The sequence below is a fragment of the Girardinichthys multiradiatus genome, chromosome 9, assembly GCF_021462225.1.
Source record: "Girardinichthys multiradiatus isolate DD_20200921_A chromosome 9, DD_fGirMul_XY1, whole genome shotgun sequence".
Lineage (NCBI taxonomy): Eukaryota > Metazoa > Chordata > Actinopteri > Cyprinodontiformes > Goodeidae > Girardinichthys > Girardinichthys multiradiatus.
In genome coordinates this window covers 39,469,711-39,487,517 of record NC_061802.1, presented here as the reverse complement: position 1 = coordinate 39,487,517, position 17,807 = coordinate 39,469,711, and the positions used below count along the sequence as shown (strand labels likewise).

General features: G+C 40.1%; 1 protein-coding gene across 2 annotated transcripts in view; it reads right to left on the bottom strand.

The window, feature by feature from the left end:
* slc9a7 (solute carrier family 9 member 7) overlaps positions 1-17,807 on the bottom strand; it is a 33,113-nt gene extending 15,306 nt beyond the window's left edge. Inside the window, exons 1-9 of one of the 2 annotated variants that reach the window (XM_047375216.1) lie at positions 16,517-17,807; positions 9,396-9,598; positions 9,239-9,316; positions 5,931-6,007; positions 5,701-5,813; positions 5,517-5,622; positions 3,638-3,779; positions 3,387-3,492; positions 347-435 (exon numbers count right to left, since the gene is read on the bottom strand). In XM_047375216.1, the coding sequence (XP_047231172.1) occupies positions 347-435; positions 3,387-3,492; positions 3,638-3,779; positions 5,517-5,622; positions 5,701-5,813; positions 5,931-6,007; positions 9,239-9,316; positions 9,396-9,598; positions 16,517-16,793 (1,191 nt within the window). In that variant the 5' untranslated portion in view covers positions 16,794-17,807. The remainder of the gene's footprint in view (positions 1-346; positions 436-3,386; positions 3,493-3,637; positions 3,780-5,516; positions 5,623-5,700; positions 5,814-5,930; positions 6,008-9,238; positions 9,317-9,395; positions 9,599-16,516) is intronic. The other variant, XM_047375217.1, reaches the window with a different exon arrangement.

Here is a 17,807-nt window from a genome sequence, read left to right as displayed (position 1 = left end):
AAATCATAATTATAGTGTTAGCACAATATCCACAGTATGAGGTTTTAAGAACTACTTCTGTATGTTGAATGGGACTAACAAGAGCCAGCCTGCATACTGATCTAAAGGTGTCACACTGCATGCTGTCTACATGCTAATCTTCAGCCTTTCCTCAAGACTGAGTCCCCTCTGGGAAACCCAGCAGTCGTGTCAGGACAGATGTCCTCAGACAGCCCCGATTAAGGTCACAGCGGGCTGAGCATGGTGCCATCTGGCACAAGCACCCTCCTGTTCAGATTATTGGAGTAGGGGGGTGGGAGGGATTCAAAACCAGGGGGGCTGCATGAGGAAGGGGACCAGATGCTACCTGCTTGGTGCGTTTTGTGGACTCTTCAGAGAGGTTGTTGCACGTGTAGTGAGCCTGCGTGATGCCACAGAACAGCACGGCCACAACACCTGTTGGACAACAACACGTGTTACAGAAATTCAATCAAAATGCTGCATACACAGGCTAACTGGAGGATTTTAAACAGCGGGACAATTCATTGCAGCAAATAAATAAAAAAGTTATTTTAATGCTTCTCTGCAGGATTATTTGTGTCTGCACCATTATTAATTTCATAAGAACATCTGCTTAATCTGTAATTTTTAGGCAATGTTACATTTTTATTTTAGTCCTAGTAATTTTTATTTTATTTTGGTCAACATGTTTGCTAGTAGAAGAAGACACCATCTTGGTAAGGTGCAGTGAAAATGAATCGTACATTTTAAAAAAGAAACTAAAAACAAAAAATGTGATAAAAATTTACTAGATGCACAATAACAGTTTGTGACCAGAACTGGATGATTTTATGGATTATCGGCCTTAACCGGATCAAAAGAAAATTTTTTATATTTTCCAAGTCACTGAACATAATAAGCACAACAAGGTTGCAATAACAACACTCCTAGGTGTGGAAATTCTTACTGAGGGAAGTAGACTCAAAGTTACCCATTATTTGTATAATCTGTAAAATGTTTAAAACAAAGTAAGACGAAGCACAAAAGGGTCAAGGAAGCTTCTAGAAAAGGAAAAGGACATAGGTATTCCTGGCTGTTACTTCTAAACAGATGAGGAGATGTCAGCAAATAACAGTGAGGCTAAACATATTACACAAAGGCTGCTCTGCTTCATCCTTTTGAGTCCGATACCCCTCTGTCACAAAACTTGCTGAATTAAATATTTTTGCAGTCTTTTTTAATCTCAAGTTATGGTAAGGCCTGACTTACTTTACAGAAAATACACACAGAGGCTAAATAAAGCTAATCCCGCCAATTGTGCTAAATGCTAAAAAGAAGCTAAAAACTGTTTAAAGTGCCATGGCAGTAAGAATTGTATCTTTGTTTTGAAATATTCTGCAAATCCTGCTAAGGTGTAAAGCTGTATAATACTGACTGCTTTCCCTCTCACACACAGTGTGACGTCACCTCTGCTTGAAACAAAAAGTAATGATTGATCTCAGAAACGTTCCTCAAAAGCTACAAGAAAAAAAGTGAGGTATACTTTTTCTTGTAAAAGAGTAAATGACATGCAGTAATTTGCAGTTGGGTTTTATTTTTGCACAAGTATGTCCTGTATCTGAGGATTTTATTGCTTTAGTGAAGTTACAGAAAAAAAAAATCTGTACAACATTTACCTGTTTCAGGTTTTTTGCAATTTTAGAATGAACACTATATGAAGATGGCTTCAAATTATTCTGAAAGCAGAAAATTCTGTTTTAAATGATTTTATTAAAAAGGTCAGAGCTTTAGAAAACCGAATAATAAAATTAAAAAAAATCAGCCAGCAAAATCGTTAGTATCCGTACTAAACAAAAACGTTTTTACAGAATAAAGTAAAACTGATTATAGAATATATTCACAAGGGCGCAGCGCTGATGGTGTAGGGGTTAAGCGCGTGACCATATACGGAGGCTACAGTCCTCGAAGAGGCCGTCTCGGGTTCGAGTCCTGGACCTGGCGACATTTGCCGAATGTCTCCCCCTCTCTCTACCCCTCTTTCCTGTCTGCCTACTGTCAAAAATTTAAAAATAAAGGCTACTAGCGCTGAAAAATATCTTTAGAATATATTAACAAAACAAATACTAATTATTATTGCGACTAACAAATTTAAGTGGGAAAAAAAGACCGACTTGCTCGCAGACCACAAATTTTGTTCAGTGTTTTTTTTTTTTTTTTTTTTAAACATAGTAACTTTCTAGATGGATAATTGGTGAACTGGTTCTAGATCCATGTTTTCTGGTGTATATATAAAATCAGATTTCACTTGAAAGATATTTTTCATATTGTTTATCCAGTGGTCCAACCTACTTACTAGACTGAACAAGTCTCATCTTCTCACCTGTTTTTTTTTAATAACATGTTGGACACTGAAGAGCAGAACCCATCAAATCATGAAACAACCCAATGGTAAGGTTGGCTTCTAAATTCAGGATTGTGGTAAAAGGACATGTTAGTTTTTTTATATCAATACTGACTTAGATCAGCTTAATTTTAAAAGATGCAACACATTGAATATGGACTGATTATCCTACAGTAAACACTCTTCTTAAATAGGCACACTGTCCTTTGTGATACTTTCATTTGTGAGTACACAGAAATTAGAGAAGTGGACTTTGATTTGACTTGAGTCAGGCTCAAGTCACAGATTTGATGACTTGATACTTGACCTGCCTGAATTAGGAAAAAACTGGCGACTTAAATAGGACTTGAATACTACGGATCCCGTAAAATGACACTGAAGGGAAAAAAAATAAAACTAAAAACACATTGTTGTGCACACCAGATATGTTCACATGCTCCTTGCGTTGAATTACATCACAAGACCTTAAGATTCATTTTAAGTGCTGTTCTTAAACAAAAAGATAATGTCTGGAAAGCTTTGTATTGCAATCCAAACTAGAAATATAGCACAATTAGATCAGGCATTTACACAGTAGCCCGAAATACTCTGACATACAAAATTAATTGGAGAAAGTATCTGGTGCACACGAAAGGTTTTTTTTTCCTTCAATATCCCTTTATGGGCTCTATAGAAAACTGATGACTTGTGACTTGACCTGGACTTGTACGTCTTTACTAGATATGACTTGATGCTCTCATTAAACTCAAAAAACAAAGACTAGGAATAAGATGGAACACAATTTTCTTTGCAACATTGCCAATCAAAGATAGTGGAAGCAAGCTAAATATTAAGGAACTGAAAAAGCTCATTTTACTTCACAAATTTTTATTTTTATGTTTTAGATCTATACTGAGTTTTTCTTTCCCATGCTGGGAGTTGGAAAATTACCAAATCAAATTCCAGACTTTTTAAAGACATCTGTTTACAACATAGATTTGAATTAAATTAAAGGGAGATGGATCACCAGTGAACCCGCAGGCCTCAGCTAGCAGGAAGGTGCTCCATGACATAAGGAAGAAGAGCGCCGTCTCCAGCAGAGGGAAGCAGTGCAATTTGGTGAACTTGGTGACGTAGAATCCCGTTAAAGACAAACAAGACTTTGCATTTTCATATACACTCATACATACTCATTAGGAACAATATGACCCAGGCTCTTAGAAATGGATCACTCTAGAATGTGGTAGGATTTTAAAGTGTGCACACAGAGAAGGATATGAGAGCCGTGACGACACCTGTGACTGCCCCCATCACAAAGGAGCCGCTGAAAATCCCCAGGAAAATCCCCACCGATTTAAAAAATGCAGAAGCATCAAACTTGTGTGTATTTGCACCAGCAGGTTGGTAGGCCACGATGGAGCTGAGATGTAAAAGCACAGACACCATGTACAGTTATTGTAATGCTAGTATTTGTCAAAAACACAACTGTTTAAATAATGAACATTGACTTTGGTAGCTCAGGGCTTGTTTTAAAATTTACCATAAGTATCTTTGAAAAAAATTGATTAAATAAATGTAGCATTCTAACAATCTACTCCTTCAAAGCATGTGATTCAGAACTCCCACTAGAGGGAGGCAGAGTGCTTTATGTCAAAGGCAGCAGTGATGCAACGAGGCAGGTTTCACAAATCGATGTAAAATTCAACAATAACTTGAGAAACCATACCTGTAGAAACCTGTATTTGGTGCATCAGTAAGAGCCGAAATGGATTTTGAAAAAAATGTTTTAAAGAGGCTGAATATCCAGATTCTTTAAATCAAAGCACTGGCAAAAGTAGATCAATACTGTAAGCAGCACCTCATTAAACATAAATAAAATACATTTATTTACATTTATACATTTATCATGTTTGGAAAAAACCTAAACGTCTTCCTGTAGGGTGGTTATGTGTTGTGTATGAAAACAGTTTAATTTGCAAGGTAACTACTGACCAAACCTGTTACTGGTACTTTACTTATCTAACTGCAGAATTAATTTTTATTATACAGAGTATATAATATTTCTAATAAATCAATAGTAAAGAACATGTATCATAAGTCTGCTTAGTTAAAGGGATGGTTTAGATTTTTTAAAGTAGGTTCTGATATGTTTTTACTGTAACCCTCTGTGTGTTGGAAGAGGCTAATCAGACGGGACAACATTTTACATAATTTTAGAAATCTGAGGCCACAACGGGAAAGTTGTGGATTGCTTCCCTAAAGTTGTGTGTCAGTCTCTGCCTCATGTCAAGTGATGGTAGGATGGCGCAGGAGATGGATGGATGGGGCTCACCTGCCATAATAGAGGCAGTTTCGCCGTCGGCTGTGGTGAAGAACGAACTGAACCAGAAAGCAAAGTTCCAAATTACTCGTCTCTCTATGATCCGACCTATAGATATTGTCATGAGAAATGTATTGTGCCTGAAGGAAAGGGAATGAGAGCCAGGATTCAAGCAACTCAAATGAGCTTCCCCTAGGGTGGTTGGGTTAACCCATAGAGATAGGCAGAGGAGCTCTGAGGAGAGACACTGCTCCTCCACATCAAAAGGAGTTTGTGGAGGTGGTTCAGGCATCTGATCAGAATACCTCCTGGACACCACACTTTAGAGGTTCTCTGGGCATATATCTCAGGTAGAACACCCTGGCGAAGACCCAGAACCTCACTGGGGGGACTAGTTATCCCTTCTAGGATCATGATTCCCCCAGAATTCGCTGGAGAGTGTTACTGAGGACAGGGGTGGACACCTTTCTCACTTAGAACCGTTGCATTCATGAAATGATCTTTGGTAACCGGTGGATGGATGGATTTTACTCCACTTTTGTCCAGCTTAGATTTTAATACAGTGGACTGACAAATCAGAGTTGATCATGCAGATTGATCCAGCCCACTGCCTCAGCCATCATAACATCGTGTCATAACACAGACTATATTTGGCAGAAACAAACTGCCCCTTCTGAAAGTGTAGATTCTTTACATCTGTTAAAATGGCATTAATGAATATAAACATTCAGTATATGCAATATATTTTTCCCAAAAGATATAAAGGAAACTATAACATAACTTTACAGAACCATCCCTTTAAGTTCTACTACTAAATAAAGGAAAAAACTGACTTACGAGGACAGCACAATGGCCACAGCATCATTCATAACACTTTCTCCAAACAGCAGAGCGTAGAGATCTCCATCAGCATGGAGCTCGTTGAATATAGCCAACACTGTCACTACAAGCAGAGATAAACAATAAAAAGAAAAAAAATCTTAACAAATAACCACATCCATAGATTGTTCACAGCATCTACCTGGGTCTGTGGCAGAGATGACGGCCCCAAAGAAAAGGCAGTCAGTGTAGTAGAACTTATCCGTCAGCTGTCCGACCGCCCTCATGAGCTTCACCACGCCGTACATCAGATTCCTGAGGATGAACAAACAGTGGAGAGGCGTTCAGATAATTCCAGCTCCCAAATGCAGATAAAAAGGGAGGAGTCATCTCATTTCAGGCAGGTTTGATGAACAGAAAGGAGAGCCTCACCCAATAACAAAGCATGAAATTGCAGTACCAAGAAAGGCGTACGTAATGATGGAGCCCAGATTCCTGAAGAAGTGTCTCTGACAAAAGAAAAAAAAAAGATTATTGTAAAATTATTGTTTTATTAGCAAGTCTGAGAATTTTTTTTTCCTGAAAACAACATCGATCATGATGATGAAATGCTTTCCAACTTTGAAGCCTTAAACCTTCAGGTCAGTGACTGTCACAACTCATACAGCAATGCCATCACACATCCAGCTGTTTGACTGCATTTAAAAACAAGCAGCAAAAGACAGATCACTTCCAAAACAAGCCCATCTGACTGCCTGTACAAAGTAACACAAAAACAGCTGATTCGGATTTTTTACAGGAAATGTGACTCTTCCTCTGTAATGGTCACATCAAATTTAATTCTTGACATCCTGAAGACCAGTGACAACTCTGCTCAGCAACATCAATTTGCTATATAAAATACATCTGTTAAAATCCTGAGTAGCTTTGGTGCTTTATATACTGCTTAAAATTAACTACAAATCAACTACAAATGCTACTTGTGGCTCTGATAAAAGAGGAGCTCTTCAGACTGACATGATGCACCACCCCACCCCCTTTTCCTGAGGACTGTTATTTGACTCAGCAAATTCCAACTTTAATCACAAGAAACAAAAAGCTCAACATCCACTATGTACAGAACCTATCATGCTCTATTATGCTTGATTAAAATAAGAATACTACATTTGCAGTAAGGGAAGTTGATTGGTGCTTCAGAGCTTATGCTATGCTAACTAGTATTTTGTGTTGTCATTTTAGTGGTTTTAAAATAATATTCACTACTAAAAAGATATCAGTTTTTAGAAGAATCATTTATGAATGCATCATCATAAAATAAAACAAGCTAAACACCACATGTAAATTTAATAATTTGATGATCCTTGTGAAGGCTAGCTGTGGTAGTTAGCCAGCCCTCAATTTGCTTGTTGTCTTTTTTTAAGGCAGAAATCCCTTTTTAGGAACTGAGGTTCTTCAAAATGTCAACTAAGTACTTTTAGATTAGGCTATACAGCTTAAATCGCCTACTAACAAACCAATGATACCACCATGACTGTTGGGGTTAGGTGGGGTTGGAATCAACTGGAACTCCCCCTGAAGACAGAATTCGGACTCGAAGGCTGGAGGCCATTACCAAACCCGGCCTCCAATATGGATGGCAGTGGTTGTAAACCATAGTGAAGCTCCTTTAGTGTTGATATGCAGAACATGCAGGAAAATGCTCATATATACGCCAAAACAAATTCCTTGTATGTCCAAAAACGTACTTGGCAATAAAGCTTTTCTGATTCTGATTCTGATTCTAAAACCAAATTATTTTATGGCACAGTTGGTAATACTGTTGACTTGCAGCAAGAATGTCCTGGCTTCAACTCCGGTACTCCGGCTTCCTCCCACAGTTCAAAAACATGACTGTTGGATTAATTGGTTTCTCTAAATTGCCCTTAGATGTAAATGAGTTTGTGCTTGGTTTTTTATCCTTTGTGTGTCTGTGTTGCCCTGCGATGGACTGGCGACCTGTCCCGAGTGTACCCCGCCTCCCGCCCATAGACTGTTGGAGATAGGCACCAGCTTCCCCGCGACCCACTATGGAAGAATCGGTAGAAAATGACTGACTGACAAATTATTTTATTCCATCCAGCTAAGGAAGACTGTTTTCAGTCAACCTTTAAAAGTAAACCATTTACCTTGTTGCATTTCATCCCCAGTTAACTATACAGGTTAAGTCTGTGAATCACCAGAGTCCTTAAGATTCATATATCTTGTAAGTTTGGCTCAACCTCTTGAAACAGAGTGCACCAATTACTGAGGTTTATAAAAGTTAAGGATTCCAAACCTCTAAAATGTTCTAATATTCCTACAGTTTAAAGTCATTTTAATTAGATGCCAGAGAAAGTGCCAGATTGACCATAGCTTTGTCTGGCTGCATGGAGCAGGGTTGTGCCTACCTCACCTGGTGCTTTGCACAGTCAATCAAATGGCTTAAAAAAAGGCTTCTACATTTTTTGTGCTGACAAGAAAGAGAAAAATCAGCTGTTTGGAAATATTTCTGGTTGCAGAAAACACTGACAGCCAAGATGTAGAAATGAAAGGGGTATCACTCCTCACACTTAAGCAAGGTAGCACTCTACTGAACCAACAACTGCTGTCAAACTGTTTCTTAGCTTACCATGTATGCTGCTGGTGTATTGAAAAACAGGTGGGTCTAAATGTGAGAAAAAGATGAGGAATCTGTGGCAATTCAAATCCTGTCACATTTTTAAAGTGAGTGTGTTCCTTTTGATAAACGTCTGTTCTGAATAGTGCATGTGTATTGGATCAGGAGTGTAGTATTCACATCCAAACTGGGTACTTTTGCTGTGGTGTCAACATCTCATTTTTATTATATCCAAGGATCAACTGACCTGGGAATTAAATTTCAATGCTCTGAGTGTCCAGGCGGTCAGATAACACCTAGCCTTTTAGTCAGAAGGTAGTCCATGCCATTAGTTTCACTCTTAATTTCAAGCATCCAACATACTGAGGTGAGAGAAGTTGCTTCATAGTGTAATATTAAATCAAGTAATGTTATTATTAGGGCATTGCTATGATAATTAAGACATGGCTGCATCAATTCTGTAGCAGTAGTGAACATTCAGTATACACTGTGTGAGAGCTGCGGTACTTATGCGGCCAGAGCATTAATTCTTATGGCATCGTGTCTTCCTACGTCCATGAAAGAAAAGGCAGATTTGCAATAGTGCGACTGGTGTAAATATTTAGCAAGCTACAAGTTAGCTGTTCTATAAAGAACAATTATATCCTGAATTAAATTCTTGGTAAATATTTTGTTTCAAATGCCTGTTTTTGTAACTTAATGTAATAATACAGTAAGAATCCATGCCTAGTCACTGCCAATAAAGGGAAAACCATGGCAAATAAAATGCAAAGCTATTTACCATTTTCCAAATAAAACCCAGTCAATTTAAAGACAAAAGCAGAAACTGTTTCTGTTGTCAGCAGTTTTTCTGTGCCAGCAAAAATGTCAGAGAGGAAACGAAAGACTCTAGACTTCCCTTCAAAAGAGGCACTTATGTTGACTACTCTCAGAGTCTGGCCAATGGCAGGTTTTCTTTGCGAGCCATCTGTCCAATGAAACATTGTGTCAGCAGACACTTCAGCCAGACTCAGACAACATCTTCTCATGTTACTGCGTGGCGTCACTCCATCTCAGAAGCTGTCACAAGTGCTGGAGTGCAGGCCTTTACACGACAATATCTCACCTTTTTTAGACTGTACCCAGCATGGAAAATAATCGGAGGGAGCAATATATTGAAGAAAACCTCAGGATCAAAGGTCACCTAGAGGGGACAAGAAATTCACAGATAATGAGATTTAAAGTAGCAGAATGCAAAGCTGATGACTGATTCTTTCCCTTACCTTGCGCAGCATGTCATTCTGCTCCACATTGTGAATCTCCCTGAAATTAATCTCGCCTTTAAGGGTGTACTCAAAGAACTTGCCACTGAGATTTAGCAGCAGGGTGCTGGAAGGTCCTTCCTTCAGTGAGCAGCTCGGGGGTGTCTTGTTGTGGTAGCTGGTGGCAGGAATGCCATAACGCAGGATCACACCAACCAGCAAACCTGATAAGTCAAATCAGAATAATGAGATAAATTTGGCACAAATACATAGACAAAATGAACTAAACCAAAAAAAATCTAAAACACACAAAATCTAGTCGAATTTGGCATTTGCATCAGCAGCCTCTGTATTAGTTACACCTTGCTAGTACTGGGTTGGACCCTTTTTTGACATTAGAGCTCCCTTCATTCTTCGTGCCACAGGTTCAACAAGGTGTCAGAAACTTTCAGATTTCAGTCCACACTGCCATGATAACATCACAAAGTTGCTGTAGACTCTTTAGATGCACATTTATGATGTCAACGTCCCGTTCCACCACATCCCAAAGGTGCTCCATTGGATTGAGATCTGGTACCTGTGGAGGCTGATGGTATACAGTGAACCCATTGTCGTGTTCAGAAAAGCAGTTTGAGATGATTTGAGTTTTGTCACATGGTACAATATCCTGCTGGAAATTGCCATGAGAATATGGTTACACTGTGGTCCTAAACAGATGGACATGGTCAGCAACAATTCTCAGGATGGCTGTGGGATTGATGCTCAGTTGCCAAACTTGCTCAAACTGTCACCAGAAAATATCCCCCACATCATTCCACCTCCTCTAGGCTAAACCATTGAAGGCAGCTTAGAGTCATATTCTAACCCTACCCTAACATAGGACTGTCGCTCCAAATTTTCAGAGTCATTGGACCAGGCCATGTTTTTTCCCATCTGATGTGCTAGTATGAATTGTAGCCAGTTTCCTGTTCTTAAGTTCTTAAGTGGCACCCAGGGGTCAACATTTTTTGCATTCAGAGATGGTATTCTGCAAACCTTGGTTGTAATGATTAGGTATTGGAACTACAAGTCCTTCTCAAAATATTAGCATATTGTGATAAAGTTCATTATTTTCCATAATGTCATGATGAAAATTTAACATTCATATACAGGTCCTTCTCAAAATATTAGCATATTGTGATAAAGTTCATTATTTTCCATAATGTAATGATGAAAATTTAACATTCATATATTTTAGATTCATTGCACACTAACTGAAATATTTCAGATCTTTTATTGTCTTAATACGGATGATTGTGGCATACAGCTCATGAAAACCCAAAATTCCTATCTCACAAAATTAGCATATCATTAAAAGGGTCTCTAAACGAGCTATGAACCTAATCATCTGAATCAACGAGTTAACTCTAAACACCTGCAAAAGATTCCTGAGGCCTTTAAAACTCCCAGCCTGGTTCATCACTCAAAACCCCAATCATGGGTAAGACTGCCGACCTGACTGCTGTCCAGAAGGCCACTATTGACACCCTCAAGCAAGAGGGTAAGACACAGAAAGAAATTTCTGAACAAATAGGCTGTTCCCAGAGTGCTGTATCAAGGCACCTCAGTGGGAAGTCTGTGGGAAGGAAAAAGTGTGGCAGAAAACGCTGCACAACGAGAAGAGGTGACCGGACCCTGAGGAAGATTGTGGAGAAGGGCCGATTCCAGACCTTGGGGGACCTGTGGAAGCAGTGGACTGAGTCTGGAGTAGAAACATCCAGAGCCACCGTGCACAGGCGTGTGCAGGAAATGGGCTACAGGTGCCGTATTCCCCAGGTCAAGCCACTTTTGAACCAGAAACAGCAGCAGAAGTGCCTGACCTGGGCTACAGAGAAGCAGCACTGGACTGTTGCTCAGTGGTCCAAAGTACTTTTTTCGGATGAAAGCAAATTCTGCATGTCATTCGGAAATCAAAGTGCCAGAGTCTGGAGGAAGACTGGGGAGAAGGAAATGCCAAAATGCCAGAAGTCCAGTGTCAAGTACCCACAGTCAGTGATGGTCTGGGGTGCCGTGTCAGCTGCTGGTGTTGGTCCACTGTGTTTTATCAAGGGCAGGGTCAATGCAGCTAGCTATCAGGAGATTTTGAAGCACTTCATGCTTCCATCTGCTGAAAAGCTTTATGGGGATGAAGATTTCATTTTTCAGCACGACCTGGCACCTGCTCACAGTGCCAAAACCACTGGTAAATGGTTTACTGACCATGGTATCACTGTGCTCAATTGGCCTGCCAACTCTCCTGACCTGAACCCCATAGAGAATCTGTGGGATATTGTGAAGAGAACGTTGAGAGACTCAAGACCCAACACTCTGGATGAGCTAAAGGCCGCTATCGAAGCATCCTGGGCCTCCATAAGACCTCAGCAGTGCCACAGGCTGATTGCCTCCATGCCACGCCGCATTGAAGCAGTCATTTCTGCAAAAGGATTCCCGACCAAGTATTGAGTGCATAACTGTACATGATTATTTGAAGGTTGATGTTTTTTGTATTAAAAACACTTTTCTTTTATTGGTCGGATGAAATATGCTAATTTTGTGAGATAGGAATTTTGGGTTTTCATGAGCTGTATGCCAAAATCATCCGTATTAAGACAATAAAAGACCTGAAATATTTCAGTTAGTGTGCAATGAATCTAAAATATATGAATGTTAAATTTTCATCATGACATTATGGAAAATAATGAACTTTATCACAATATGCTAATATTTTGAGAAGGACCTGTAGTTTGCTCATTGTCTACTCACCACTGACATCATAGTCCACTCAACATTTGCTCTGTGAATAGTTTCTCTCTTTTTTTTTTTTTTTTTTAAACCACTCTCTCTAGACCCAAGAGATTGTTTTGCATAAAAAACCCAAACATTGGAACAATAAAAAGGCCACTAAAACACCATTCTTCCCAATTCTGAGGCTCAGTTTGAACTTCATAAAGCTGCTCTGTGATTGACTCAGAGGTTGGTTAAGAGAATATTGGGCAGCAAACAGCACCATAAAGTCGAAGGAACATACCAGACAGGTCAGTGAGAAAGTAGTGGGGAAGTTAAAAGCAGGTTTAGGCAATAAAACACACACAGAGCTTTGTTCAATCCATCATCCGGAAATGAAAAGAGTATGGCACAACTGTAAACCTACCAAGACAAGGCCGTCCACCTAAACATACAGGCCGAACAAGGAGAGCACTGATCAGAGATGCAGCCAAGAGGCCCATGGGGACTCTGGATAAACTGCAGAGATCCACAGCTCAGGTGGGGCAATCTGTCCACAGGACAACTATTAGTCGTGCACTGCACACATGTGGTCTTTACGGAAGAGTGGCAAGAAGAAAGCCATTGTTAAAAGAAAACAATAAAAAGTCCCATTTGCAGGTTGCCAGAAGCCATGTTGGGGATACAGCAAACTTGTGGAAGACCAGATGAGACCAAAATTTGACTTTTTGGCCAAAAGGCAAATTGCCATGTGTGGTGAGAACTAACACTGTACATCACTCTGAACACACCATCCCCACTGTCAAATATGGTGGTGGCAGAATCATGATCTGGGGGTACTTCTCTTCAGCAGGGACAGGGAAGACGGTCAGAGTTGATGAGAAGATTGATGGAGCCAAATAAAGGGCAATCTTGGAAGAAAACCTGTTGGAGTCTGTGAAATACTGGGGTGAAGGTTCATCTTCCAGCAGGACAACGACCCTAAACATAAAGCCAGGGCTACAATGGAATGATTTAAAACAAACATATTAATTTGTTAGAATGGCCCAGTCAAAGCCCAGACCTAAACCCAATCGAGAATCTGTGGCAAGATCTGAAAACTGCTGTTCACAAACGCTCTCCATCTAATCTGTTTTTGTAAAGAAGAATGGGCAAAGCTGGTAGAGACATACAAGACTTCCAGCTGTAATTGCAGCAAAAGGTGGTTCCACAAACAATTGATTCAGGGAGTTTAAATACTTTTGCACAATGCTCTTTTCGGTCTTTTATTTGTAAAAATAAAAATGAAATCATGTATAATTTTCGTTCCACCTCACAATTGTATTCCATTTTGTACTGGTCTTTCATGTAAAAATATTTGTTTGTGGTTGTAATGTGACACGTGGAAAAGTTCAAGGGGTATGAATACTTTTACAAGCCACTGTAGATGCCGAGGTGCTTTGAGTTGCTGCTGATCATTGTAAACAAGCAATTTTAAAGGGTGTACCTAAGTGTCGAGTATAATTCTCAGTGCATTTCTAGTGTATGAGCAGACTGGATCAAGTTGCAGCACACAAAGAGCAGCAGAGCAAGAAAGAAAAATGAGGAGCAGATGGGTAGAATCTGGAGGAGAGAGTTAGAGTTGGGAAGAAAGTGATGAGAGAGGCACGTAAGAAAGCATAAATCCTCTGACCAGATAGGAGTTATCTCCTGGAGACCTGGTATAGTAAAACTGCCAGGTATGGGCTTACTGATTCACTCTGCCAGTGGGTTAAATATGAACATCACATTCTGGCTTTGGTGTAACCACACAAGCAGCAGGTGGTTTCATGTAGACTCCAAACTAAACCACCTGTTTCGGTTCCTAGAAAAAAAAGAAATGATTAGATTACAGGGACAGGAAATTTTTGGTGCTTTCCATAGATTTGAACAAGAAAGTACCATGATTGCATTAAGTACCATGAATGAACAAGCTTTTCTGTTTAGGCTGGTCTTTATGCAGCTAATCGGTGCTTTCAGCATGCTACAGAATAATCCTTTTGATCTTACAGTGCATTGTTCAGTTTCACCAGGAGAAGTGAATAGCATAACAACTCAGGTTGTGTTCACAGTTTCTGCATTTCCAAAACAGCGTCCCAGTTTTTAAATGTAGCATAATTGTAGAGCTATGCTATTGGTTTTCTGTTATAGATTGTCCGTTTGGCTAAAACTTCCTACTGGAGCACACAGTTCAGGGTTGAAAAGCACCAAGGATAACATGAAAAAAAAACAACAAATCAAAGTCTGCCCACAAAATCTCTGGTTAATAAATTACGTCTGTAGCTCCGACTGGACTGTTTAGGTTCTGTCTCAAATGTCTTGCAGGGAAACATGTAGCTGACATTCAGTACAGCTGTATTCTATGTGTGTTCTTCACACAGCTTGGCACAGACATAGAGGCATAGATTTGTGACCAATTATGATCAGAAAAACATGGGTTTCTTCTCTGACAACTGATTTTTGTTTCTGTAACTGCGATTTGCACAGACTTTATGCAGTAAAGTGGAAAAGGCACAAGAATTCTTAAAGAGCATCAGTTCTTCTGTATTCCCAATAATAAAAAGATAACATACATATGTCCCAGCGAAACAGCATTTCACAGGGATTTTTGCCAAATCAGCTTGATAATTACACAGATTAAAAACACCATGTAGAAAATAAGTGCATAATCTTAACTGTGGTTGAGTATTTCATAAGCTTGAGTCAAAAAGCTGTGCAGCAGTCTGGTGGTTCTTTTCAGCTCCCCTCACTATCCTCTGCAGGGGCCCCTTGTCTGCCATAGGACAACTGAGGTCTTTTGACTTGCTAATATCCTTAGCTTTAAACTATCTAACTATTTGGTACTTCAGTATCGCCACACGTACGTTATGTGACTAGAATTCATTTAAGGCTATTTTTACTGTAATCTGATTTAGTGCAGTGTCAAGAAGTGAGACAAGCAGATACTTAGCCCCCTCAAACAATCAGACACCCCCCCCCCCAAGAGTGCTAGAACTATCCCACAACTCAGGTTTAAAGACAAGTGGTGTACAACAGACATCAGTGTTAAATGTGCACAACTTGTGATCCCTGATATTTTAAATTTTAAATAAATATTTTGTTGTAAAATATTTTATTATTTCGCAACTAGACCAGCTTTTTTAAGCTACACCTTTTTGCATGATACAGTCACCTTAACTACAGAAGTACTGACATACAATTTTACACTACTTATGCATTAGGCTAATTTCCCTGACATTATGGAGATTGATTAAAACAAAACAGGAGGCAAAATGGAAATCAAGGTGCACTCTGTTCAATCAGCTCCAATCATCTACTCACGGGTTTTGCCTCTTGAACTCTAGAACCCACAACAAAATTCCAGTACAAACCCAAACAAAAAACCCGTTGATATCGTTCAGGACACGCATTTTACTCCATGTGTTATCAGTATATGTAAAGTAGAGGTATGGGCCCTCCCTCAACAGTGGCTGACAGGTGCAAGCGTGCAGCAAAATGGCTAAATGCACTGCAAACACATAAATGATGCAAACTTAAAAACACACAAGCCAAAAAATGTATGCGACAGAAAAATTATGCAATCAGAGAAAATAGAGAGAACAAAAAAAATGCAAAGGATAAATACTGCAAATAGCAAAAATAACCGTAAATTAAAGTGCCTGTGACGCTTTTCCAACAAATGCAGAAACAATTTTAATATTGAAGAAATTGGGCAGTAATTTACATTATATCAGGATTAAAGATGTGATCAAAGAAAATTGGGACACAGCATAGGTATATTTCGTTGTTAAATTTGTCCAAAATCACCCGGAAATTACGTCAAAGGGAAAGTCTCACAGCATGTTTTTTTGTCTTATTTCTTTGTGTGTGTATTTAATTGACGGTTACATGCCACATACAGTCCTGCCATCACAAAAACATATCTAGAAAGTATGTCAGGTTTAGGAGAAACTTTTTGCTAGAAATTACAAATGCAAAGACCATTTAAGAAAACTTAAAGTAGAGAAATGCATGCATGCTTGAAGGAAACTTGGGTGGGCCGGGCAAAAACTGAACTCTAGCCTTCGGCCCCACATCATCCAAAATCAGGCCCTGGTGATACCACATACATTTAGTGTACTGAGTTGTTAGTGTTTGAGTCAGGGGTAGAGCTGTGTTTGCAGCAAATGGAGAACCTGAAAGCACCTTCTAGAAATAAGCACGAGCCCCACCAATTAGGGACTATTTTAACGCATGGGTGCATTTGCTCAGACCTTAGAGGTCCTATCTCCTCATCAGGGAGGCTGAATCACGCAAAGCCTGCGGGAAGGTGGTGGTAGCACGCACGCACGCACAAAGCCAGTGTCTGTGTGCGTGCACGCAAGCTATTTTAACATCCTTACCGTAAATCATTGCCAGCCCGGTTTCGTGAAGGAAGCGAACCCGTCTGTGCTTGAAGAGCCATATGGTGAGAATGGTGAGAGTCAGCAGCGAAATGAATGTCAGCAAATTGACGCTGTCCTGTCGGTGACTTTCCTCTGCCTCCTTCTCGGTTACAAGTTCTTCCTCCATTCCTCCGCCCTCCGCCTTCAGTCCTGCCACCGCGTTCAGGAAAATCCAAACCAGCATCATCATCGTTGTGCTCCGAGCCGTACAGGCTGCGTTCCGGAGAGCCTCCATGGTTTAGGATGATACTGCCCAGAGCACACGCAGCCTCTGTGCCATGTCACAGCTGGAAGGACAGCACACACACAGCTGAGCCAATTGGAGACACAATCCAGCGCTCACAGACCACAGACCGAGGAGTTCAACCTTTTAAAGGTACACGGCGCAGCGCAGCCAGGGAGGGAGCTTTGGTTAAAGCTCTGCTCTGACTGTGGAGGAGACCACCTGCACACCAAGTCAGCCAGCCAGCGAACTGCAAGCTACTGAGTCACTGCTCTGAGATTTTGATGATTGTGCAATTCGGAGGTCGCTCCTCTTGAAAACAGGACATTTTTGCCGTTGCTGGACTAACGAGAAGCAGAAGCAAATATCCTGTTAGGATGATCTGGTCCGAATGGGAGATGTTGGGGAGGGCAGAGCTCGGAAGGGGGAGTGGCATTCAAATACTCCGCATTAATCAGTACTGTTTGTTACAGCAGAGGGTCAAAGCGATCGGTGGAGAAAGGGACTTGAAACAGTGGCGGTTGTTGCATGATTGCTGCCTGGGGCAAGCCCCTCCTTCTGCATCTGATGGTGTGTCAAAAATGTTGCAATGCAGGGTACGTTTATAATTTAAATGTTGTTTTTTACAGATGTTTCACACATTCAAGTTGTGTTTTGAATAATCTGTAATCACCTCTTTAATTTTAGTCCAAGTTTGACATGTTTCTATATTGCAGTTTGTCGTAATGCCTAAAACAACAATGAAATAGTTATTTTCATGTATATTCACTCACAGAATAAAAACATTTCAGAATATAATTTAAGAGGCCTGTCCAGAGGCCTTAAACTCTTAAAAGACCATTTTAGGCCATGTTTGCTTAGTGCCTTCACAATGGAAAATCTGTTCAGGGTGCACCTGACTTAACTTTTTCTTAGTGCTTGTGCTGCCCCCTTGCACAATTATGTCTTGTAGAAAGAGCCATATATGCTGTCAAAAATCAGTACTAACTTGAAATAAAGGATCCAAATTTTGACCTGATTCCTCAA